Genomic DNA, 27,150 nt, shown 5'->3' with positions numbered 1-27,150 from the left:
GTAAACTATTGATTCAAAAGTTATAGATAGGTTGAATTTTGACATAAAAAATGCACCAAGACGAAAAGTAATGTATCAGACAAACTATGCGAAAAAAAATCGGTTGAGAAACGGCGGAGTTATAGCTCTCTGAAGTTAACTATTTTGTATGGGAAAACGGCTTTGGTGCATTTTATATGTCCGATACTGTAAATGTCGAAAAAAAGAGAAGTTGTGACATATAGTAATCAATTTGACCCTAAGTCAGCGGTACTCCAGGAGACGAAACTGAGTACGAAAGGCAGCGAGTGGGAGATTACCAGGACATGTTTCTTTCATAAGAATTGGCCGCACTTCAACCATACCAGATTACGTTAAATAATTTATTTATTAATTTTAGTCCAACTGTGTCGTGAGATTTTATGCAACTTGATTCATTAGCTGTCTTTTGCTATCTCTCGTTTTCTTTTTCATCTCTCCGAACGCCTCCCTCGAATGTGTCTTGCTGGTCTTATGGGTCATTTAGGTTTTCTGTGTTTCATATCATTTTTAATAGAATATTTCACTCGGTTTCTAATTTAAGTAGCAAAAAAGTGGAAGACTCCAAACTCTGTTTTGCGTCGCTGTTTATCAAGTGATTTTTAACGTTATGTCTTTACTGAAACACGAGTTTATATACTTCAATTGCGCTGTGGTTGACTGTATCGTTTGTTTCATCAACGCGAGACAAGGTGTGACTTCAAGTTTCGCGGAACTTGCGGTTAGTAGCAAAAATGACTACCACGATTGGCTGCTGTTTCTCTAGTTTAGAATTGTTTTTCGGCAAGGGATGTTGTCATGTCTGAGCAAACTTTCTTTCAACTGAGAAAGCAACAGGTGCTCATTTTGGGGGTGTTTTTCTTTTTTTGGTTACTTTGTGATGTGCAATTTCTTTTCGTTCGACTTGGGAGAATTTGTTTTCTCTTGAGTAAATGGTCACAGATTTTCCTGATTTGGTTGATTTGTAGCAGTTTTTTTTATTACGTTTTTTGTTTTGTATAAATTTGTGTTTACCGTTTAGCTTCCTGTTTTTTTTATATATTAATTTAGAGATGAACTAATTCTTAAGGGCTTTCCTGTTGTTACTGTAACTTCACAATGTTTTACTCCGCTATCTAGAATCTCTGCACTGCCCCTTTTTCTTGCGTAATCGCGTGTTATTCTTGATGTATATGAGGGTTTCAAATCTCGAGAGGGTTTTCCGTGAGGTCTTGTGTTTCGACTCCTCTCGTTCTGCGTATAGTTCCACGTGAGAACTATTTATTGGTGTATAGAATAAATATGTTGCATTTCATTTGCTAATATAATGTGTGTTATGTATGGGTGTGTTTTGTCCAGTGTCTGTGATATACTCTCCCATCGCGTTACACGATGAATCGTCAATTTTAGTTTTTTTATTTCTAGGGCATAACTTAATCTTCCTCCTCAGATTCGGTTTCTGCAAGTAGAAAAAAAAAATAAAAAATTATAATAATATTCCTAAAATTATTGTTACCAAACTTATACGCAAATAAATTTTGTGATAACCCAATTAGTCATTGAGTACCAAACAAGGTGGCACTCAATGGTCAAACCAGTGTTATCAATTTACTTTTGCATCAGTTTTAAGACAGCCTTAACGAACATATTTTCGTACTGACTGTGTTTGCCTAATGATGCATAGGTAATAATTTTCCAAAAGTGATCCATCTAAATTTGAAGAATAAGGAAATCTTATCATGTGATGTGAGTAGTGCTAGTCAAAAGCTAAGTCATGAATGCAGACCTAAAAGCGACTGAGATGCCATACTGCAAACTGCCATGTTATTATTATGGTTATAATTATAACTATTGATCTTTATTAGAGCGACGAGTTCGCCAATACCATGTTATTAACTTTAATTTTGGAAGAATTGGCTCAATCGAAATATCTGGGAGTTCCTTGCAACAAATCCTGAAGAAACTAGAAACACTATTAAAAAATGAAACTCTGGAATTTCTCGGATAATAGCCCTTTATAATCCAACATTGTATACCATAGTTAAAAACTCAGGTTTCGATAAACGCAATTTACTCACATCCTTAAACTTCATCAACAAATAGAATGGATTCACAACCAAGTTTGCATACATTGTGTCGACTCCTTTAACCATCAGAAAGCACGGCATCGGCTGCACTGGCGGTGAAACAGAATCGCACGTATTTTTTCTAGCACCAGTTTACGACCAGACAGCGGCAGAAAAAACGGCCCAAAGTCTGGGGTTTACATGATGCGGACGACAAAAAAGCTACTGTGATTTCCGCTTTTGGATTGGGACTTACCTTCTTCGGCATTTTGCAGCCATTCGATGAATTGCTTCATCTGCTCCAAGAAGTGCATCTTGCCCTTATTTGAGTGTCCCTCCTTGTACCACTTGAGGATCGAATCCTCGGAAACAACCTCGGCTGTTTGATGAAAGGTGAAAGGTAACCGTTAGGTTTGCTCAAAACTGCACAGGATAAATATAGGTAACTTACTTTTGTAGAACATTAGCACGATCTTCTGGAACGCCTTCATGAAGTTCATGTTCTCGTAGCAGAACTCCTGCACCTTGAGCAGCAGGGCCATCTCCGCCTTCTGGGTGGTGGAGAACGCCCCAAACAGCTGCGTGTAGGTTCGCAGATGTTTCATCGCCTGTTCGGCGACCAGTTCCTCCTTTTTGTTCCATTCGGCTAGTGACATCACGGTGCTCCAGATCTGCAACGGCGAAAGCGTGAGCATGAGATAATGGTCCCGTCAGCTATCCGAGACGGCTAGAACTGGGCAAAGATAATAAACCAAGACAACTGACACTTTTCTTTTGTTTATTGGTTGAATTGATTACCGCGATTAGCAGCTTTCACATTTTTGATCAATAACGGCGCCGGCCAAGTGCTTATAGTAAGGTGGGATGGGGAAGGAATGTTAGTGCGTAATGATTGTTGCTTCTAGAGACCGAGGATGCCTCTGCATCTCCACGATCACCTCGGGAAGGACGTTGATTAGTGAGGAAGGAGAAAGATCTGTAATTGACCTTTGATCGGTGATGCGATCCATGGGTAAAGAGGGAAAATATGACTCTTACTTAAAACTAGTTTTGCATCTCGCGGTGAAAACATATGTTTTCGTGATAGTGAATAGTAGTGGTGAACCGTAAAGAACTTGCGTGTGTTACTTGCTTTCCGGAACAATACTGTGTTGGATTTTTGTCCGGAAAACAAATTCAGGAGGCAGGCATCTGGTGAGTTTGTTCCTTTTTAATAGTATTTAACCGGAATCAGGCTTTTGTGCTCGGAGTGTGAGTTGTGACCTGTTCATATTTTAAAAAATGTCTGGAAATCTACCGGTCAAGCAGTATTCGGAATTCTCATGCTAAGAACAATGTCTGGTCAAATTTTCAGCTCATTTGATAAAGATTTCAGTATGCTTCAAGTTGAAAATGTGTTTTTGGGCTTATTTCAAGGTTTGAAAAATCATAACTACCATGTGGAAAATCAAAACCACTTGCTATTACCACTATTTGAAAGCTAATTCTATTCTGTTAAAGTTTGTCGAACACGTTAACAAGATTAAATTGAGTTTTAACATTGTTTGATCCAAATTTGTGCTCCGCTGTACCCAGAAATTACAGTTTTCTCAATATACATGGTATATAAAACATGCATTGGTATTATTTTTTCAGGCCCTAGTCAACGGGAATCAAACATAATACATTTATGAATTCATTGACCATCAACAGATTACATGTTGCTAAAGGCAATAAATTACAATAAATGCCCAAAGATTGAGCACCGCATCGCAACCTGATGATAGTTAAATCATGCATGACACATGTACCGGAAACGAATGAATTGAACAAGTTAGCATTGCTTTTTCTTTCCAAGTGATGATTGTTTTGAACGCATTTCACTGATCATTTAGAACGATTTGAAAACAATCATCATCGTCGACTGAGAAAAGGCAGTGCTAACGTGTTCATTTTTTGTATTCATTGAAGCTCACGGTGGTGCTCTTGGCTCACCCACAGTGGATTTACAAATGTGCTTCATAATTACCTATTTTTTACAATTTATTTTCGTAAGATAAATGATTACTTTGAACGGGATTGACTTTTAGATATGCATTGTCATCATGTCTGGAAATAAAAAATCCGAAATTTTCATGCAGGCATGCTGTTCAGTGAAAACAATTCCCGAAAAAAGAGATTTTCAAGAACCTCGAGATACAAACCTCAACCAAACTATGTTAAAACTTGCTCCAATCATAAAATTGTGTTCGGCAAAAGTTCGTAGAATTGGATAAACTACTATGTAGAAGTATTTCCGATAAATTTTGATGTTTCGTTCGGTAGTTATGATTTTTTAAAGCTTGAAAATAGCCCAAAAACACATAATTGATTTGAAGCACAACTAAATTTACTCTAAATTGAGTGAAATTTTGGCCAGAAGTTCATTTCGCAATGAAAAATCAAAGTATTGGTTGACTGGGGATTTTCCAGACATTTTTGAAAATATGAATAGGTCTAGTGAGTAGGCTTTCGCATTCCTGTTGAACAATTTTTGAATTTATACAATAACTGTGAACAGTTTGTCATTAAAAATGACGGCGTTGTACTATAGCTTCTGGTGACGGCACGTTTTTTATTCGAATAATTTTATAATACAGTGCAGGTACAGATTACATGGATCAAATTACTTGAGTAGCAACTACGAATTGTACGGCCTTGAAGGCTTATGCTTATTTCGCGGTGAAAACATACACGCAACAAACTGGAATATCGAAATTCATACATTTTGCCTTATGAACGATGGAACGATTATTTCAATACAAACGCTTTATGTATCCTTTCAGCACCCATCCTCATCAAGGCGTCGATAGACGCGTGGTGTACGCGCGGGCATATCTATTGCTAGGTCCCTGGTTCGATTCCAGGTTGCTGCGTTAACATTTTTTTGTTTTCCAATTTTGGTTTCATAAGGCAAATCTAAGAATTTCAACCCGATTTTTTGTGGCGAATTTTCATAAGGGGTTCTTATGAATTTCGCTAGTCCATTTGCTTGAATGTAGGTATTGACAGAAGATCTAAAAGTACGTCAACATTTATAATGTCGAACTCTTCAAAGGCTATTTTAGGTACCACGAAAACAGAAAATTATGTAGGGGGATAGTCCCCCGGGGACTAGGGGCATAATGAACATACGGGGCGAAATGGACACCCCCTCAATATCTGAGAATATGCATACTTCATCAAAAGTTCATACACTGCATGAAATCTATATTGCATTTGAAATGTTTGACGGTATAAAAGTATATTTTTTTCTTCAATTCTCCTTCAAAATTTGACTTTCTCAGTTTTTCTCAGTTTCAAATTGGCACATTTGCAAGGCCGTGGAACTATCTAAGTTTTGAGCAAAGTAACGAACCCAGAAAGGTTCTTTTTAGCTATTATGATTGAGGGAGAGTTCTTTTACATATCGGAACGATTGACAGTCATTGAATATATTGGAATCACTAGATTTCATGCAAGTGTTCATTTCGCCCCGATACCTTTTTACCAGCCTTGTTTTCGACCCAAGTTTCTATCTCCCTTTTCTGACATATATGATTTTTTTCATCATGAATGAATGTAGCACGTCGTACTAACATCAAACTTGAAAACTAGTTGGGGGTATATTAAAAACATTGCCATTTTATGGCCTTAAGGTGAAGATGAATCGAAGCCAAACCTCAAATTTTCAAGAGAACGGATCTGGAGAACCAAACATCCATTTAAGCTGAAAACTTAATCGATTGGTCACTCGCTGGTAGTGACCAATCGATTAAGTTTTCAGCTCAAACGGGTGTTCGGTTCTCCAGATCCGTGCTCTTGAAAATTTGAGGTGTGGCTTCGATTCACCTTCACCTTAAAACGAACATTTGCTTAACGCCCCTAATTCCCTATGTTAATATTATATGATATATGAGTAAGGGTTTATGTCGACACTTGTAGTGACGAACAATCCATAGTTAGTTTGAAAATTACATGAACGTAACGTTGCCACGATAAAAATGTGTTATCATTACCATGAAATGAGTTCACCAGTTGGTAATCCAATCTCGACTGAACACGGATATCTTTTCGTACTCGAATAGCACGAACCGGACACGATTAATCCTGATTACGTCGCTCACCCAGAAGGACCCGTGAACGGAATCAAAAGAACACACATTACTATTGGGCTTTCCGAAGCGTACTGCCCAGCAAAACGCGAAAACCGAAAAAAATAAACATTCACAATGGCGGTAGAAAAAAAACTAAGGTGTTAGCTTCGGCTATCTAAAGCGAACTCTGATCAACGCGAACTTACTTGGTATCAGACATAAACAGCAAAAATTTGTCAAATGTGTTTGAAACTGTCAGTTCATGGTATATAACCTTTGCCAAGATAAACGAGCATGTAGCATTCCTAAGGACCGGTTCAGGATGAGAGAAAACCTCAATCTGGCTGTAACATGAACCACAGGACAAAAGTCTTGCGGTAAGAAGTGCACTCTAGTCCTCAGGAAGCCGAGTTTGCTCTAGCAGCCATGTGAACCATCCTGGAGTGGCGAAATCTCCAATCACGGATTTGTCTAGGTGCCGTTCGTCCGCTCTCTAAAGTTGTATAATTAGGGAAGGAATACTTACGAGACCGATGACTTCGTGTTCAGGAATGTTTGATTTTGTCGCCATGTCCTTGACGTCGGCAATAATATCTTTTGTTGTCTTGTTGTCATTGATATCATCGATCAGTAGCTGTGGAAGAAATGGGAAGAAGAAGATCGTTGTAAATTAGAGAAATGGAAAGACAATAGATTCCTAAATATGTTTTACTAGAGAAGATTGACCTAAATCGTGATGCATTCAGTGGTACGATTGAACCGTTGAATTCAGTATGATTTAGTGATTACTTTCCCAGAATTAGCAAATGCTCGTCGGTCACAATAGGACCTTGACGTTCAAACCAAAATTCTGGGACGACTTCGAATTCCAAAGCAAAGACTGCAGTTTTCCGTTATCTTGATCGTAGGCTGTATCAAACTTTAGGCTGGTGAATGCTCCATAACTATCGGGCTCGACAGAAGAATCATCCACTGAAACAGTTTGATTTGATTTGGCACCAGATTCCTCGCTGATCGCTCCATGTGGTAGGATATGCAATCAGTTCTACTAAAGTGCCACTTTCGAAGCTTCCCGAGGGGTTTTCCATGGATTAAAATTTGTCTGAACCATTAGAGACCTGCACGGAAGAGGGTGTCCTCCGACAGGCACTATGACAGGAACAGTTTTCTCTAGGCCACCGGACTGAACAAGGCACTGGTAGTGGTGCGTTTGTCCTGCTTAATAGGAGACCATATAACCAACATGAACCATTCATTCTTGGCAAAAGCAGTTTGATGTCTTCGCCGAGAAAAACAACCTATTTGCGGTTGTCATTTGCAGTGCTGCTGATTACCACACTGATCACGCGCTTTGTTATCCGTTCGCGTTGAAAAACCCCATCAGTATCACTTGCTTTGCTCTCTGACGTCGTCTTGCGTTTCACATTCAGGAAAATTGGCAATCTTTGCTTTGTAATACTTTGCGTGTATACAGAGTTTCTATCTAGGTATTTACCAAACATTCGACTCGTGCGACAGAGATTCAAGAAACAAAAACCAAGAGACAGATGGTGTCGTTTACCTTTTGTTTCTGATTGTTTTGTACATTTCTCTTTTGCATTGGTCGTCTTATTGGATGTATTTTTAAATCTCCTGCAAGTGCTTTGAGACCGCCACACGCTTCCACTCCGAAATGGAAGGAAACGCAATGCGCTAAAAATACATCCGTTTACTCTGGCACACAGACGACACCTATCGGCGGACGGGTAAAGCCAAATCCGATAGGCTCTAATTAGGTGCGTACGATTTAAAATAGGAACCAAACAAGGGACACCCACCTGCGTCAACTCGCGCTTCGCTTCCTGGCTCGCCTGAGCCTTGTGAAGCTTGAAGATATCCGCCAGCTCCTTCTCGATGAATACGGTCTTCAGGTGCTCCTCGCTGCGCTTGTTAATCGGCAGGAAGTCCAATAGACGGTTGTCGAGGCCACCCTTGCGTAGTGTCGCTACCAGTGGGGCCGTACCCTTTTCCTGCTTGAAGGTGACGAACACCTCCAGCAGGAACTCAAGCGCCAGGCCATCCTTGGTCAGGTGCTCGTTGTTCAGGACGAGCAACACGTGCGGCGGCACGGAATTGTTAGCTTTAATATAAAAACAGGGTTGTAGTCTTTTGTCGAATCACAAATTCTTCGATATTCGCGATTGTGAAAACAAGTGTTCTAGTTCTCATTGACATCAAATCCCATATCAATTCTTTTCGAAGAGAGAAGGTAAATGATGTAAGCAAAAAACTAGAATCAATTACTTTTGGCACACTTTTATTTTTAATAAACCTTCAATTTGTGAAAATGTTCAAATATCCGGGGATCCAGGTGCCGTAATTTCTTCTACATAACCTTATGTGGGGACGAACGTTGACACTTACCAATCCAGAGAGCCGTCATACGCGCCAGCTTGATCCTTTCCAGTGGAGTAAAACCCTTAATGAAGATTAGGACCTTCTTCATTTCCTCTTCGAACATTTTCTCGAGGTACTTGTATCGGCGCATGAGCCGAGTGAAGATCTGAGGAAATATTGAAATGAAAAACCGAATGTTATTTTCGTGTCGCCGGGAAATGCAGTTGAGAGGAATGTTGGAATCCGAGAAAGGAGCCAAACCCATTGGGGGGAACGGCGTCAAGCAAGAGGATTCCGATTTACTATTGCACACTTGTCCACACCAGAAAATTTAGTTGAACATTAGCTGGCTCTAGCATATTATGTGCAAATCAGTAGTTTGAATCATCACATCACATCGAAATCTTACCTGCTCATGGTTACGCATCGATTCCATGTCTTCCGGTGCTGCGAATAAACAGCGATCGGTACGTGGTTTCTCGCCATCTTGTGAGATAGATCCTCCGGGAACTGCGAAAGAGCGAAATTAAAATCAGTGATATTGCCTTACTGCACAGTTTTCGAAAAACACTTACCAAGTAATCCTCCAGCAATCAGAATATCGAATAATACTTCTCCGTAGCGACGGTAGTCGAGCTTGTTGCCAGCACTATCAAGAAACTTGGAAATTTGCTCTAGATCATCAGCTGCTTCAAGACCTGCAATGACCGCGTCACGGAATCCCGTGGGGTCATTCTTCTCTCTTTCATCTGTCGGGAGGAAAAGGGAGAGAGAAAATGTAAAATCAGTAACTCGAACAGTTAGAAGAGCATTGGTTGTTTGAAAGCTCAGATATAATGTTCTATGTTTTCAGACAAACTTATTACAACAAGAGTTTGTAATGTGTAATTCTCATTTTTATGTAACATAGATTTCTAACGATTTTTTTTAAATCCAAAAGAACAAACAATGCAGTTGTTTAATTGAAAGTTTCCTAAATATCATAAAGTTATCAGTAGATGAAAAAACCGAATTTAGTACTATACCATTTAATTCCACTAGAGTTTGTATCCTTTGACAGATACGCGTATTTCGACCTCAACTGTAAGGCCGTCTTCAGTGTCGTGTACTAGACTCTAGGCTAGTCTAGTGAGTCTAGTACAGGACACTGAAGACGGCCTTACAGTTGAGGTCGAAATACGCGTATCTGTCAAAGGATACAAACTCTAGTGGAATTAAATGGTATACCGTAAAACGGGGCGAATAGAAAAAGTGGGGCGAATAGAAACAAAGTGACCTTTAGTTAAAAATGCGACTATTATGCAATGATAAACTTTAGAAACCTACTGAAATATATTTTTTTCATTAGTTCAATAACAACAGAGTATCGCTAAACTATTTTCAAATTAAAAATTTTGCTACATTTCTCATTAAAAATTTGAGAAAAAAATATTGAAATCTCAATCATTTTTGATAGCTTGAAACATCCGCCATTTTGGCTGATTTCAAAAATGATCTAAAATTGAACTTGGTTTCAAAAATTTTAATTTTTTTCTTCACTAAGTAAATACATGTTGATATTTCTTCAAGATGCAGTTAAAAATGTGTTTATTTTCCCATTTAAATAAAAACAGTATTGATATTTACTGAACAATGTTTCTATTCGCCCCATTGCGGGGTGAATAGAAACATACAACATTTTCATAAATCTTTGTATGATATAATTTTTATTTTTTAACAGCGAATGGGGTCTTAGCAAAGGAAGACGCGACCCATATTTAAGACTAATAAAATTGGATTTTATCCATACGGTTTAAGTTGTACACATTCAAACATGTCGGAAAGTGTTTCTATTCGCCCCATTTTACGGTAGTACTAAATTCGGTTTTTTCATCTACTTATAGGTATTCTACTAAACAGCTCAAAGATTTATTATTATAAAGTCATCGACAATTGTGCTAACCTATAACGCTTTGACTATCAGAAGCTCATTTGCGTCACTGAAGGCTGCAACTTTTCCCCCGGGGTATTTGTATCAGCCATGTGACCAGCCGACACATGACTGGTAGAAAAGGGATAAAGGACGACGCAGCCTCTGGAATGCAGTTGGAAAACTCAAGAAGAGATATTTGCGTCATAACTTAACAAGTTTCTTCCCACTTGGAATATGAAGGAAACAATGAAACTTTTCCACTGTTCCATCCTTCTCTTATCTGTAGCTGACTGGTGGATGACAAACGGACCAAGAGCAGTAAAAATATGCTATCAACGTTACTGCAGCAGCTCAAATGCAAACAACAACGCACAACACACCAAGGACTGAAAGCTGTACCATGCCATCAGCACCACCACGTGAGTGGGGAAAGAAAACAGCCCTAAGTGAGTCCTATTTTCCGTTCCATCCACGTGTCGAATGTGGGATGTGCGGGTGGTGAACGAGAAATCTTCGGATACAACGCATTTAGTTGGATGTTACTCAAGCACCGAACGAACGAATGTAACGAAATGTGAAACGACTGAAGGGTGACAATTTTGTACGCAAATAACTTCACCGTCAAGTTGGATGAGTGACTCTTAAACATTTCCATGTGAAGGTCCTTCAACAGATGCCTATAGACACAATCCATTTTGTTCTAATTTGAGTACCGAAATCGATAAGATGTAGGTACACGATTCATCAGCCGTGCCACGAATCTAGTCAAATACTTGACACGAATAAATTTAATATTGCCATGCGGAAGATAAGAGAATCCATCACGCAGTACCATTGTGGGTATTGTAAGCTTATCAATTCGGCTGATAGCTCTCATTAGGTGAACGAAACATCGCATTTTAACTACCTCTAAGTAGACCTGTGCGCCGAAATATTTTCAATCGCCGGCGGCGTAAGAGCATTTTTATACCGGCGGCGGCGGCGTCATCGGCGTCACGCCATTAACAAGTTTCGGCGGCGGCGGCGGCGGCGGCGTGCATCGGCGTGGAGAAAATTGGACATCAAAATGTTTGAGTTTGTCATATTTTTTCCGGAGTTACGTTTCTACTGGAACATAGCCTACTTCTTAGCTTAGTTTTTTACAAGCACTTTCACAGTTGATAAGTAAAAGATTTCCTTGCGAAAGTTGCCCTTTTTGGTATTACTGTTTCGTGTGGCTGGTTCAACGATACTTTATGCCCAAGAAAAGTATGGCTATTTCCTAATATACGAAAAAAAATCCTGAACTAGGCCCAAGATACTCTATGTCCTAAAATGTCAAGAAAATTACGTTAAAAAACCCTCTAGACTCGAACCCACAACCCAAACCCCAAGATCATGCTAAATATTTTCGCGTTGAATGCTAGATAATTCTGTGTGCATAAATATAAACTACAATTAAAACGATGAAAAAGTTAATGTATTATCACAATAATTTAAATTATAGCGATTGAAATTGTTATCCCATATGCGCTTATCTGGAATAATCTTTAAAAATCTCTGAAAAAAATATTTTCAACAAACCCTGAAGAAAAAAAACTTGGAGAAATTTATGGTGAAATCCTTTCAAGAAAACTAATGGAAATATTTTTGGTGGCAAATACCTGAAACATCCCCTGGTAGGATCTTCTTCTTCTTCTTTCTGGCGTTACGTCCCAACTGGGACAAAGCCTGCTTCTCAGATTAGTGTTCTTATGAGCAATTCTACAGTTATTAACTGAGAGCTTTCATTGCCGATTGACCATTTTTGCATGTGTACATCGTGTGGCAGGTACGAAGATACACTATGCCCTGGGAATCGAGAAAATTTTCTTTACGAAAAGATCCTCGACCAGCGGGATTCGAACGCACGACCCTCAGCATGGTCATGCTGAATAGCTGCACGTTTACCGCTACGGCTATCTGGGCCCCCCTGGTAGGATACTAACCTAATATATTTGAAAAAAAAAATCATTATTAATCTTTGGACAAAATTTAAAAATAGTTCCTGGACGAATCCTTGGGAAAATAATTTTGGATCAGGAAAAATACTCGACGAACCAGAAAGGAACTCACAAGAATGTTTGGTGAAATTACCACAGAAAAATGTGTGTGATTTCTCGAAAAACTGTGTAAGGGGAATCTTTGGAAATTTTTCGCTGGACTTTTGGGAAAATTATTCGAAGAACTCTTGCATGAGTTTTTGAAGAATTCTCAAAGTAATCCTGAAAATCAAGGACCTTATTGCAATTCCAACAGCAATATATGTGCTAGTAAATACTTGCTTGGAAGGTGTTCTGCAGAAAACTTTGGAGGAACGCCTTCAGAAATACAAGAAAAAATCTGTTGCGCCACATTATAAGTATTACTAAAGGAGTTCTAGGTCAAATCCTAAGTTAGTATTTAGAAGTAATCGTTGCAGAATCCCTAGAATAGTTTTTGGACGTATCTCTGAAGAAACGCATTGAGAATTTGCTGAAAGATCTTCAGGAGTATTGCCTAAAAAAGTATATTGAAGTATCCCTAGAAAATGTTTTGAGTAGTTATTGGAGCAGCTCTTAAACGAATCTCTGGTTCAGTTCTAAAAAAAATTCCAGTTGAAAAAAAGAATACTTGGAGAAGGAACATAGTTTCCACTTTTTTGAAGTATCAATGTTGAGTAATTCATGAACTAGTGCATTAGGATCATTTTCGAACAGATTTACATGCGGTATTATGAGCGATATTTTGCTTACGCACATGAAAGGTGAAGAAATTTGTAAATTAGCTGCATGAATCCTGGAAAAAATTCTGCAGGAGCTCTAAGAGGAATATCTGTAGTGCGTGGATCTCCAATTAGCACACCATTTTCCCATCAAACGCAATATATTTTCGCCGATTAAAATTAAGCTAATAATAATGTATTAATAACAGTATACTTACTATGGAAAACAACCGAAACTCTTGCGACAATGAAAAACTGAACCAGTTATTGACTTGGTAATCAATTTATTTCATAAGAAAATTGTTATTATTTTCTTTTTTAACAGAATTTCTAGTTCAATAAAAGTAAACCAAGTCAATAACAAGTTTAGAAATCTATGATTCAACCGCTCGGAAAGAACGATAAAAATGTGCATAACGTAATATTTTTGGGTTTAAAAAGTGGTATTTTTAGCTTGTGAAAACACTGTTGTTACATTTTTCTGATGGAAATCAAGCGCAATTCATTAAAAATTTACATTGGAAATACAGTTGCGCTTATAGAAATTTGCATAGCCACCATACAAAAATCAATTGTTTCTTCAAAATTCGTTACGAAATATTTTGAAAGAATTGTTGTCAAAATTTGACGGATAGAATCGAAGAATTATCTTCGGTGGTATTCCGGGAGAAGTCGATGGAGAAAATCCATGTGGAAATTACTGGAGAAACTCTGGGAGATTCGATTGAAAATGTTCTGAACAAATTTCAATAGTAATCCTTAACGGATTACCTACTCACAAATGCGATTGAGAAAAATGTTGGTATCGGATATAGGATAATCCTTTGAGAAATTCCAGACTGCTGGCAGAAATCTTGAATGCATCTTTGCATTAATTTCTCGATAAATCCTTATAACAACGTTCGAAGTAATCTCTAACGGAATTTCTGAAGTGTTTCTTAAACAAATAATTGGAGAAATTAGTGTACCGTTTTGACTCATATTCCGAACACTTAAAGCAAACAGTGACTTCAAATGCATCGCATGAGCATAAATGAGATGATATTTGTATAAATTTCAGTTTCTTTGTAAAGTCTGACTGTTAGTTGTTGGGTGTGCCGAAAAAAATGTTCATTTAAGCTTGTTTAGTATTGTTTTTATGTAAAAGTATGGAACAGCTTTTTGATTCAAATGCCGAACACTGTGTTCATTTTGTCTCATATTCCGAACACTTTGATTCAAATTTCGAACAGCGCGAATAAATCGTATTCAAATGAAAAATTCCGCAACTAAATTTATCTAAGCTAGTTTTGCTGATCTCTAACTAGAGAATCATCACTTCTCCCAAGGTCTTAAATAGTTTGGAATATGTTTAAATTAAACTGCAATTGACTGCCATTTCCTGGTAATTCGATGACATATTTCAGCGAAACATTTCAACCGAATCGCTATACAAAACGCGAGTGTTCGAAATATGAGTCCGTTTTTTTAGAAACCCCTGCATTATTTGTTAAGACACGATTGTTTTCAAAAAAGATTGAAGGGTAAATCTTTGAAGTTATTCATGAGAGAATATTTAGAAGAATTGCTCCAGTTTCCCAAAAAGAAAAAAAATTCCGAGAAGGAATAAAAATAACATCTCAAATCATTTCTATAAAAAACGCCAGTGGAACCTTAGAAATATCTGTCAAATTATTCAGGAAGAAATCACTGGAGGGTTTCCTAAAACAAGCATAATAGAGAAAACTTAAAAAAATTCTGTGGCAATTATTCCTGGGCATATATTTGCTTCAATTATTAGAGAAATATTTGATAATCCTACTATAAAGATCCCTGAGTAGTGTCTTGGAGGAACTAGTGGAAAAAAATCAATTGATTTTTTTCGAAGATTTTTTTGAGATTCGTCGAAAACTTACCGATGGAATCTGTGTAAGCACTCTTAGAGTAAATGCTAGTCTTGTAAGCAATCTAAAGTAATATCTGAAGGAATTCGTACAGAAATCTATGAAGAAGTTCAAGGAGAAATCAGTGTATCCATTCCGGGATAAATCCCTGAAGAATCTCTGGAAGGTTTCAAGATGGAGTTGATAGATAAATTCCTGAAGTTCCCAAAGAAATACATAGAGGAATTCTTTGATTATTTCCTTGATGAATTTCTGTAAGATTCCCTATGGGAGCATTAAGCATTATTGAATTATTCTGTAAAGCATTTTTTTTTAATAAAATTATCAAATTTTACGAGCCTAAGTATTTATCGGCGTGAAAATACAAAATCGGCGGCGAAGTGCTGATCGGCGTATGGCGCGCCGCCGATGCCTCATTCGGCGTCGGCGTGACGTAAAATTGATCGGCGGCGGCGGCGTGGCGCGGCGGCGCACAGGTCTACCTCTAAGCTCTAAGCTTTTATCAATCCCAAATCGTTCATAAGTTATAAGTAGATTAATTTAGTTGTAGAATAAAAAAAATGAAGAAATCCGTTGGTATTTATACGAAAGTTACCTCACCTTAGTCTTGTGTTAACATCCGCTGCCATACTCAAGGCACAAAAAAAGGACTTAACCCGTATAGGCCTGAGTGAAAGAAAAATTACTAAAACTCTCACCACTCAGCAAATAGGGAGACTTACGGCTTCGGCACCATTCGACTATTATCGGCAATCAAATTTCAAACGCCAAATATACATTTTTTTTTTCTATCATAACACACCAATGAAAATATTCAGATGATTCTTTGCTCTGTCAGCTTCCCGCTGACGAGATTTCCGGGACGGAACGAACAATTTTGCAAGAGACGTCCTCAATTCAAATGAACAAGCCTCAAAATGCGACTGATTTGGAGCTGCCGAACAGGTTCACCTGCAGCGCTTATGGGACAGTTGCCGAAGAGAATGAACCTGCCAACAATAGTCACACTGACAGGAGATGTTCGCAGCGTTGTAAAAGCGTTTCCAGAAAGATTTCAACAAGTCCGTCGGTGTGAATCGATAGATGATTGAGCAGCGCATGAATGTAAACAAACTCGTAATTTGGCTGCTGATGTCCGATAAAATTACAAAAGAAGCGCGACATCGGCTTAGACTGCCGAGAATACGTAAGTTCCCCTACTTAACGGATTTCAATTATTTTTTGTCAGTATACTCGTACACAAGAATCTTGGGAATGTTCCTGTGGCCGGAGTTATTGCGGTGGATCACTGGGTCAGGTCGGGTGGCAAGGGTTCTGTACTTCTGAGCCCCTGGAGGTAGGCAAATTTCAAGTCACGGATAATTTCCAGAATCGGCTATTATGTGGCCACTATATCAAGGAGTTTTAAGAAAAACGCATCAGCGTAAACCTTCTGATAATCGATTAAATTGAATAATTATGCCAACTGCATTTGATTGATCCTACTAATGACCACTTTCGGATCTCCGGGATGCCTCAAATTTATGATAAAGTGCACAATTTGTATCTTCACATCTGTGTCAAGCTTATGGGAACGCATTTTAGTGAACTTTTATGTTCGATCTACACAAATGTACTATTAAAATACATAGGAACCAGTTATGGAAATTCGCCACATTAATTCCGGTTGAAATTCATAGCTTTGCCTTATAAAACCAAAATTTGAAAACAAAAATTGTTTTCGCGGCAAACTGGAATCGAACCAAGGAACTTGCGATCGATAGGCCCGTGCGTACACCACGCGCCTATCGGCGGCTTGATGTGAGTTGATTCTAAAATGATACATAAAGCGTTCGTATTTTTTTTTTCGTATATTTCGATAATCTAGTTCACAGCGTGCACGATTACATTTAGATTAAATCGATTTTTCCAACATGCTGGCAGTGTTCATACAAAATTCCTGGCTTTTGTTATATAACAAAATACAATACATTTTGAAACCATCATAAAATTACTTTTGAATATCGAGAGTATTATAAACTTTGGTGATAGGTAATTATTGTTATATCCATGAAGTTGAAATTCTACGCATGCAAGCTTGCTGAAATAGTCATATTCTGTATTTTCAATAGTCAATATCTCAGAAACTAGACGTGCTATGATATTTTTGAAAACGGCAATGGATTCAGCAACCCTTAATTTAGTAAATAGCGGTATTTTGGTGCTTGAGAAAAAAAAAACGTGTTCAGCGATGAATTCTAAGTTCTTTGAGGAGCACTTGAGAAAGTTAGGCGGTAAAATCTGAAAACTATTATTAATAGAATAGTCATTCAATTCATCGTGCAAAAGTTTAGGTTCGCCCCTCAGTGCATCGTGCAAAAGTTTGGGTTCACTAGAACTTACTTTAAACACGGAAATTCTGTGAAATCCCACACCAATCATGTACGCATCATTATTTATTCACATAAAAAAGCTATAAGCTATTAAAATCGGTTGGAAAATGGAAGAATTATTGACTGCACGATGACACGATGATGGTTTTCAGATTTTTGCGCCAAAATTTTGGGAGTGCTCTTTGGGAAACGGGGTTTTTGGGGGAATGTTATAGGATCCGGTAAATCGTCAACCTTCTGTTTCACAAATCCATTCATTGGCTCTTATATGTGCTGTAAGTTCAATGTACATCGAGCTATTCAGCCACAGGGAAAACGTATCAAATTGTTCACACGTGGCGGGTGGCAAGATATTCTTAGTTTTTACTCTCAGCATGGTGAAAACGTTGTGCCCTCGAGATCGCTGGACACCCCGGTAGAATATGCTGTTTTGTGTGGATTGTTCGTCCTCTGTTCGTCGTTTTTTCGCTAGCCCATGAGCCAGTGTTCTCTCTTGATGGAGGAGATGAGATAATGTTCTTCTATCTTTAAAACCAGTTTCTCGTGGTTCGAACAAATCGAGAAGTGGTGGGTGCTAGAAGATGGTTTTTGCTCTCAGCATGGTGAAAACGTTTCTTCCCAGTGATCGCAGGAAGCAACGGTAGAATATGCTGACTATTTGGGGGGAACACTGTCTCACGGTTAGCGAACAACAGTCACGAATCAATGTGGTGTCTCGTTGGTTGTCGGGTCATTGTGGCGAGGAAGGTGTTTACTGTCACCTTGAGATACAGGTTGCCAGAATAAACAACACCCCCATGCTCACCTACTTCAATGTACCATAGCTTACAGTGCTACTACAGATTGAATCGCTGTAGCATACTAGTCGGATATGGATCCGGTTTGGCGAAGTCACAGTAACCAGAAGTGACTCCGATTGCCATTTACACCATTTATCGCCTTCAACTCTTTCGTCGTACGATCGTCGTTGTCGTAGTCGTCTCGTCACCGTCATTGTGGTATTGCCTTTGATTGGATTTGCGAAACAAGGTCACGCGGGTACACTGTATATACCGTTTGCTCAGCTACCCATACAAATACAACACAAACATGCTGACTTATTGGGAGATCCCCGAGAGCCTTGTCCTTCCTTACTCGATCTGTTATTAAATGAAGTCAGTGAACATCAACAAACAGGCAAAGGCTACGTTTGATGATCTCTTTGCTAGGTTCAGGTAGATGCTCGTGGTATTGATAGTATTTTTACCGATGATTTGAATTATTGATTAAATCTGCTGAGTTGACTTTTTCACTGATTTTACACCTTGTCTATCTAGGTCAAAGCATGACCTGTATCAGTTTTTATGGCCTATTTTGTGGATGCAAAGAAATGAAGAGTCAGTCTCTTATTAGCAGATAAAAGCTTTTGATTGATTGTATCGTCCTTCTTATCCTACTGTGTCTGATATTGCAAATGAAACAGCTTGAACGTTGTTTTCGGGTCATAATGTGCCTAATGCATAATTGAAGTTGATAAACGTGTTGTGACTTACCCCTTTTCCTGGTCTTGATGCGTTGACCTGATAGTACTGGTCTTTCGGCTTTCTGACTCATACAACAAATTACTGTTCGTCGCCACCAAGAAGGATCCGGATGAAAATGATGAGAAAGAAGAAAACACAAAAAGTAATATATTAGTACACTCTAGACAACAGAAACTAAATCTTAACGTGCACGACGTCATCGCACGCATTTATTCAAGGTACAATCAATATTTAAAAATAACAGGAGAAAAGAAAACCGAAACAAAGGTTAACGTTAATTCCGCCCATTATTTCTTATGACTCGTCGTCGCGCGTTAGCTTCATTGGCCCCAATCTTCCTTGTGTCACCTTGGTTTGCGTTTACGTTGCTTGCTAGATGATTAAATTGAGATATAATCCCTGACCATGGCACAGCACAAAACTACGACTGGATGATAAGAGAAAGGTCAACTGTGGCGAGGCTGCGTGTTACAACCGAGCGGGGTAGATTCGCTCGCATAACATAGCTAAGCACAGGCCTTCAAGTTACTCTGACAGTTTCCCGACTGGAAATGGGGATAACCACGCAAGGAACTGGTTAGGTGTTCAATCCGTGGTCCACGACTGTCCATTATGGTTTTCCAAAGGGTTTCGGTTTGTGCAGGGACATGGTTTGGGATATATAAGAAGGAACTTGAACTATCTTGAACTATCTCAGAGATCGAATTTGTTCTAGGCAGACATTTGAAAACACCGTAAGTAACTAAAGGTCTAAACTGAGAAAAACTGTTAATTTTCTTGCTTTCATAGCAGATTAAATCAAGAGCTTTAGGGAAAAAATAGAATTTTGTCAAGAAGCATATCTGAAAAAATCTTGTTTTATTCATATTTATGAGAAAGGATGTTTTCAAATGGTGCAATGGAATAATAGGATATCGGACGTTATACGTAAAAAGTGTCCAATTCCATATCTCTAAGAAAGCTCTAAGACTTTGGGAGTAAACACTTATTAGCATGTGATCACACTCGTAATATTATCATTTGTGGCGAGGCTGCGTGTTACAACCGAGCGGGGGTGTTTCGCTCGCATAACATAGCTAAGCACAGGCCGTTAGGTTGATCTGACAGTTTCCCGACTGGAAATGGGGATAACCACGCAAGGAACTGATTTGATGTTCAATCCGTGGACCACGACTGTCGCTGTTCTTGTAAAACTCTTAACAAAGTGTGATCACAGGTATGCCAAATGCTTTCATTATCTTTTGTGTTACAGTTGAATACCTTTTAAAATGTTATGATTTACTACAGTATGACTCCAAATGATTCATACTTCCACTTGATACTTTCTCCTAAATACATTCACAATTTTTAAACTTGAGCTAATTAGTAAATTACAGTTGCCTCACAGTTATGGATAACCCACACATATGGATCAGTGTTGGATTTAATTCGGAATTTCTCATCCACTTTATTTGAAATTACGCAGACATTATTTCAAATTCGTGAGCTATTTTAATCTATGCAGTAACGCAATACATTTTGATTGGCTTTTGCACATCTTTTGTCCGTTTGTAATAAAATATCAAATGTATTACTAGAAACGTTGACAGTTTTTCGTAAATAATAGTGAAATTAGAAGTATATTCTGCTATATATTCTTCATGATTTCCATTAATACTTTTTCCCATAGTTGAATTATAATTATGGAGTGATTGTATCTTTTCTAAATCACGAAATATAAAGTAAAGTTATGAAAACCATACAGCACAGGGAGCTTTCTCTCCCGAATACTTTTTGCATGTCAATGAAAGAATCCGATGCGATCGGTTCGAAGCTCCGCCTAACAAGAGACACGTCATCGTCTCACTTTACGACCGAATGGTCGGGAAAAGAATAAGTGATGACGCATCGGCTAAGTGGACATTCACTTCAGAATTCGTAGAATCGATGTGGCTGGTACGATTATCTCTAGACCAAACAGCTAGCGTCAACCTGGGACAGTTTTTAAAAGTCTCAGTAGGATTGACCAAACACTCTGTGGATCTGTTTAGCTTCAAACTAAGCTACAATTACTCCACAAATATAGATAATTAACATATATGGATCGGTATTGGATTAAACTATATAATTTCGCATCAAATAGAACTATTTTACCTAGGAGAATTTACGAATTCTCGGAAGTCTAAGTCGAATGCGCGCTTCTGTTGTAATTTTCTTAAACATAAAAAAAAACAAATTAGGTGTCTGCCTGTTAACTTATGTGCTGCCTAACTCTCTACCGATGATTCACCGACAAAGTAGTCAAAAATCTGTTTGTTTTGAATCATTCTTACAACGCTTAGAACTTATCATGTCAGTGCGACTATAGTTGGCACTTGGCAGTCTTTCCCATGAAAACTGCGAATTAATCTGTTGTTCTCGAAATCATCCGCATGAGTCTCTGGCGATTATTGAGTCTCGAAATCCTATCAGGGTGAAGCTAGTAGCATCACCTGAATTCATTGAAGTGTTTTGGTAGAAAAAATACTGTGGATTTGGTATTTCAATTTTCGTACTTTCGTGCTTTCCTACTGATCTACACCTGTGGGATGGACAACTTTAAAATTGAATCTTTTTCGTAACTAACCGAGTTTTGAGATACACTCGTTAAAAATAATTGGAAATTTGATCTTGTACAGGATCAGCACTATTTTTAACCAAAATTTCTTCTAAAAAGTGATCCTTAGTCGATTCATAACTGTGGTATGACTGTATGAATCAAAGACAAGGCAATTCAACAAGAAATGCCAAAACATTTCACTAATACACCGTCGTTCACTTCGCTAATAAATGGCTTTTGTTGAGTGCTGATTCATAATCTCTGTCCATTTGATTTATACATGCGCCATAGTTATGGAAAGCACAGATATGAATCTATCGGAGAATATCTCATCAAGAGTTGCATTTACGCAGAAAACATTTTACCTACTTAGGGTTTATTCACAAATTTCATAACACCGAAATTCGCCATTTTCGACACCCACCCACCACCTTGTAACGCTTTTTGTATGAATGTTTTACAAATTTTCTATGAGCCGTAACAGCATGAGGACACCCACCCACCCCCTTCAGCGTTATGAAATTTGTGAATGGGCCCTTAAACCATAAGTCTATACAGCATCGCAAACGGTCCATAGGAAATGAAATATCAACCATATTCCTAGAAGCGTTGATCCATAACTGTGAAGCAATGAAAACAAAACCATACCGGTTATGAATCATTCACTAATCTTTCGTTTACCTCGCAGATAAATTGCTGTTATAGTGTTCTGACCCATAATATGAGTCGATTTGATCCATAACCAAAATCCTCCACTCCCTCTGATTCACATCTCTGGGATTAACGGCGTTTGAAATTCATATCGAAATTAACATTTTTCGTAAATAACCGTGAATTTTGAGGTGTATTCTGCAGTGCCAGGAAGGTAATTTTATTGTGTACAACGTCACACCATGATTTTTAACCACTTCATTCCGAAAAATTACCCTTAGTTGATCCATAACTGTGGGGAGACTGTGCACACATAAATCCCAAGTGTGCTGAACGAACTTAGGTCACGATCGCGATTCAATGATCTGCACGATCGAGGCAGTCATACAACTGACCTTCACGATCGGAAGTTGACTTCCTCTACCACATGAACACCTAGTTCAACAACCGAAACACGGAAGTAGGCGCTAGTGTTTCTGTCTACTTCACTAAACAGACAAATTAATCATCAAGAGACTTTGTTCGAGTCCTGTTGCACGTGTGTTTGCTAAACCTTCGATAAATACATTGTCTCGTTCAAGTACCTGGTTCTCCGACAGACAAAAGGCAACTATAACGTGCAACGTGCGCCATTGCTTTCAGGCAGCAGCTGAGAGCGAGCTAACAAAAAATAGGGGGAAAAATAAGACGAAAGTAAAACGCAAATAAAATGGTGACCAACTTCAGCGAAGGACAGACAGCACACTTCGTACCCATGTGCTGTTTCGTGGCCGTGCGCACACAAAGAGGATGGGGGCCAAATTAATGGAAGCTGAAAACTCGAATTCACAAAACTACGCGGCTGGCGATTGACTTAACACTAGGGGAAAAAGAAAGTAAATATCAACGAAATCTTACTTATTAACTGGGTTTCCTCAAAATACACCGGGTCCGAATTTAAGTTAAACTTAAAATGTAACGCTTTCTTTTGGTTTCCGGATTCGATACAAAAATAAACTTAACTCAAATAAAAAACTAAAATATCACAATTTTGGTAGCACTAAACAAAACAAAAAGAAAAAAATCAATTAGATCTACGGTATGAAATGCAATGTTCGACTAGAAATACGGATTTTTGTCTTCGGTAAAATATTAGCTAGATTCCAAAGCGCGACCGAACACGGACTGAACTTCCTCTTTCGCGAATACCCCGAACACGTCAAAACGGCGCTCGAAAAACGTGGAATCTGTCGTCGCGGTCGTGCCGTTATTCCGCTTTCTTGCTATTTTTCACCCGTTCCAATGTTCACTACTCTCGAAAATGGATGGGAATTTCTCCCTCTTTTATCGCGACGAATTTTTGACTGTGTGTGCCGCTCTGACACTGACAACGAACGGGCACAAACAAAACAAAAACGAACCGGTTCACGCACACAACGATCGAACAATCCTAATCGCAACACACATACATATAACCGTTTCACCGCCTACCCGCACCCGAGCCATCCGGATGGTTTTCGATTTTGATTTTGATACCCACGGTGCTCTATAGACCGTAATTATCAGAAAAAAAAGAATCTCCATCAAATCTGTGCTCACCGACTAAGCTCGTGGCCGACCTAATCAGTTAAAGCGTTTCAAATAAAGACAAAGGGTATGCTACAGTCTGGACAGAATTTCAAAAAAATCGAAGGGAGCGTATTGAAGTTACGCTTAGGGCCGTACAATTTCATTTCATTGAGGGCCGATTTCTTCTCCACCGCTTAGGCCTTAAACCTAGTTTAACTATATGGGTTAGCGTGGTTTACGGTTTAAACCGTGGTGAAGAAATCGGCTCTGAGAGCATCTTCAGTTCCCAGCTGACTGACTCAAGCTTGCGTTTCAATTGAAACTCTACTGCTTCGTTTCAAACCGACAAACCTTTCCTTTCATCACAGCAAGCGTATTCTCTCCTTTCTTTCGTGCTGCTTGTGCATCACGCAACATAAAGCGAAGTATGCACTTCAACAGAAAAGTAATGACCTATCTAGATGCATGGGAAATTTCTTGCGAGAAATGCTCAAGAAAAGCATTTTTCTTTGATCACAGTACGCAGTTGAAAAGAAATGTCAATTCAAATGGAGCTCACTGTAGGAAATTTCTTGACCATTTCTTTAACAGAAATTTTTACTTTTCTTGAGCGGAACAGCATACTTAGCTTAAATCGGAGCCTCACCGCAACGAGCTGGTCTTTCAATCGATAGCCTCTAAATTTAGGAGCTGATTAATTCAAATGATCGACATGACGACCCGTGTAGTTTCTGTCTTCATTTGTTCCTAAACAAAGTACATTACTATGGTCCATTTCACGGCGTTATTCTCTTTCGCTCTTCAAGAAAACTTGAAAACAATAGTGCCAGTTTCTGTCTTCTTTGACAGGTATTGAGTTGTTTTGAGTTTTCCCGAAGGACAGAGAGCGAATTTTTGATGACGTCACCGTGCAATGGGCCATTTTGAAAAATATTTTGATTTATTTCAATGAAATAAAATGAAACGAAGTTCTTACTCTTGCATGAAATTGGCTCCGTAATATCTTACAGCGCTTGAGCCTATGAATAATCAGTTATTTTAGGAAAAAAAAACAAATGTAAATAATCGGGGGGTTGTCATAGACAACATCGAAACATAATGAACAGTATTAAAATGCCTCATTTATATATTAAAAATAAATGGTTACGTCACAAAAAGGGCGTAACTGTAAATTTTGTCGAATTTTTCATTCAACCAGATTGCAAATTAATAACTAAACAAGCCAACTTTGAGCCAAGTTTTGATGGTACATTTCCTACAATAATCATTGTAAAGGGAACCCTGTTTGAATACCTAGGATTTCCTTCGAATTTTATCAAAAGGTCAAAACTTTAAAACCGATTTGATGGGAGATTCTTTCTGATAATAACGGTCTAGGGAGCACCGTGATGCCGTTTTCACACTGCGAAAAGCTCCCCGCTAAACGCCATCGTGAGGGAAAAAAGAAATCGAACGGTGATTCTTCCACTTCTTATTCCCTTATCCGCTTCCATGGCGTTTCTCTGCCACGATGGAATATTTGGGACAGAAAATTCCCCAACGCGACATCGTACATAAAAAGGTAATCATTAGCTGTGTTCAACGAGCTGCTCGAACTTGGTTGCAACCACTTGCGAGTCAGCTTTTGGTGTTCATTGAGCCACTCCAACCTACTTCGAGTCGCTCGGGTTTGTGTTCATTGAGCCGAGTCCAACCAACTCCGAGTCGCTCGAAACAGGTTGGAAGCTAGAGTCCGAGCTAGTTCAACCAGCTCGCAGTAGCTCGTGTTTTTGACGTTTAAAAACGTAAACATTGAAAAAAAAAAAGCAAAATTCCGAAGCGATACGGATTGCTAAGTGCGCGAATTTTTTTTTCACGTGGAATTCCGGTAAATTAGTAAAAAGAGTAAAAAGAGCGTTCATTGAGAAAGCAGCTTGGAGTTGCTCGAAGTAGCTTTGACAGTTATTTGTTGACAAAAAATACGAGCTAGTACAACCAACCCCGAGCAAGTTCGATCAAAGTCATTGAACACAGCTATTCTTTTCAACAAGAAAATCCGTTTGTGACAATCCGATTAGTCATCCTCGAGTCCCATTGCCGTCTCTTCGGGTAATGATGGCTTCCACTGACATTTTTCCACCATTCAATGATTCCAACGCGAAAACCGTAACCGATTACGAAATCGACCGTAAATCTACGCCATTCGAACCGATCCACAAATCCTGCACACAAAATCTTACGATTTCAGTACTAATCCTACAGGCAATTCGCGAATTAAAACACCACACAGCAAAAAAGAGTTATGTACCAGAAAGAATTTATCAGGGGGAGAGTTCCACACGCGACACACAACCGTTTGCTTGACACCACACGCGATGAATGGCCGAAGGAGAGTTTCAGCTTCCTGGCCTGCTTTGCTGGGTAGAGAAGATGGCGCAGTTCGTCGTACACGAAAGCGGAATTAGAAATTCCCTAGGTGTGTGTGTGAGTTTTCTTTGAATGTGTGTCACTTTTGAGAGGGTGTTGGTGAACCGGGCTCGTTTGGTACACGAACCGGCTCGAATAACCGAACGCACACTGGCGCAGTCAGCGGAAGTGGACAGGGTTGGGGTAGTTTTTCGAAAGCGATCTAATTAGCTTGAAAATATGACGGAGTGAAAAATTTACCAATTTCAAATAAATCGCCAAATGCCGGGGACTTCTCGCATAACTTTTCAAAAAGATCTAAAAGAAGTCGTTGATGCATATTTTCATGAACAAAATATCTAAAAATCATTAACAGAAACAACTTTATACATTTTAGTTAAACGTTATTTTATTAGTTCAATACAAACGCATTCAATAAATAACACTGTCCATAAAATTTCACATAGTTTCGTTTGAACCGGCAGTCAGCACCCGCATAGTAAAATAAAATTCGCCTTATTATCCAAACATTAAATATCTTTTACCCATTAATGTTAGTTTATCACAAACGGTTACTTTTTTGTTGAACAATATAGTACCCTAAATTGAGAACGGTTAAAAGTTATTTGAGTAATGCATGCCAAATGTTGACAATACATTATGCTGTTCAGGTGTTGTAAAACTATTTGGGAATGCTAGCTCGTGATAAATAGTGGCAATGTGAAATGACCTTTTCTCGAATGGTTTGTGCTTAAATCTGAGCGTCATAGTCATACACATGCATTTTACTATACGAAACCGAAATTAAACAATTTGACAAACTGTAGAATACATTGGTGTGGTATTCGGTAATGATTTTCCTTTCTTCGACCGAACCGACGCACTGTCCTCTCCAAAAGTCGTACACAGAATGAGCGCACTCAGCTTGATAGTTCGTCCACGCGAAGCTTTCAACCAAATTTTCGTTACTCCGTTATATGCGAAGCTTTACGGCCTTTTCGGACCGTGTTGCCAAACAAGCGTTAACGTTTTTCATTTTGCTT

General features: G+C 38.7%; 1 protein-coding gene and 1 long non-coding RNA gene across 3 annotated transcripts; one reads left to right on the top strand and one right to left on the bottom strand.

The window, feature by feature from the left end:
- Positions 1-1,034: 1,034 nt before the first annotated feature.
- LOC5575715 (protein krasavietz) lies at positions 1,035-26,147 on the bottom strand. Of its 2 annotated transcripts, XM_001655769.2 has the most exons (11): positions 26,010-26,147; positions 23,072-23,213; positions 18,955-19,026; positions 9,109-9,282; positions 8,943-9,043; positions 8,561-8,699; positions 7,975-8,276; positions 6,684-6,791; positions 2,515-2,734; positions 2,320-2,442; positions 1,035-1,456 (listed from the first exon to the last, which is right to left on the bottom strand). In XM_001655769.2, exons 3-11 carry the CDS (start codon positions 19,013-19,015, stop codon positions 1,431-1,433), a joined length of 1,254 nt encoding a protein of 417 aa, XP_001655819.1. In that variant the 5' UTR covers positions 19,016-19,026; positions 23,072-23,213; positions 26,010-26,147; the 3' UTR covers positions 1,035-1,430. The 2 variants fall into 2 exon arrangements, with proteins under 2 accessions (XP_001655819.1, XP_001655820.1); XM_001655770.2 differs by lacking the exon at positions 23,072-23,213 and having other exon boundaries at positions 26,010-26,130.
- LOC110678864 lies at positions 10,222-22,659 on the top strand. Its single transcript, XR_002501998.1, has 3 exons — positions 10,222-10,384; positions 18,541-18,544; positions 22,646-22,659. It is a non-coding gene; the product is annotated as an uncharacterized LOC110678864 (long non-coding RNA).
- Positions 26,148-27,150: the final 1,003 nt, after the last annotated feature.

Source organism: Aedes aegypti, chromosome 3 (genome assembly GCF_002204515.2).
Source record: "Aedes aegypti strain LVP_AGWG chromosome 3, AaegL5.0 Primary Assembly, whole genome shotgun sequence".
Taxonomy (NCBI): domain Eukaryota; kingdom Metazoa; phylum Arthropoda; class Insecta; order Diptera; family Culicidae; genus Aedes; species Aedes aegypti.
The sequence above is the reverse complement of the archived record's forward strand: the minus strand, read 5'-3'. Positions and strand labels throughout refer to the sequence as shown.

What these genes read in the sequence shown, in the direction of transcription:
- LOC5575715 (XM_001655769.2), bottom strand. Translation starts at nt 19,015, where the DNA reads ATGAGTCAGAAAGCCGAAAGACCAGTACTATCAGGTCAACGCATCAAG. An exon ending in GATTGCTGGAGGATTACTTG is followed by an intron (nt 9,044 to 9,108) that starts GTAAGTGTTTTT and finishes GCTCTTTCGCAG; the next exon opens with TTCCCGGAGGATCTATCTCA. An exon ending in GCTGCAAAATGCCGAAGAAG is followed by an intron (nt 1,457 to 2,319) that starts GTAAGTCCCAAT and finishes TTCTACTTGCAG; the next exon opens with AAACCGAATCTGAGGAGGAA.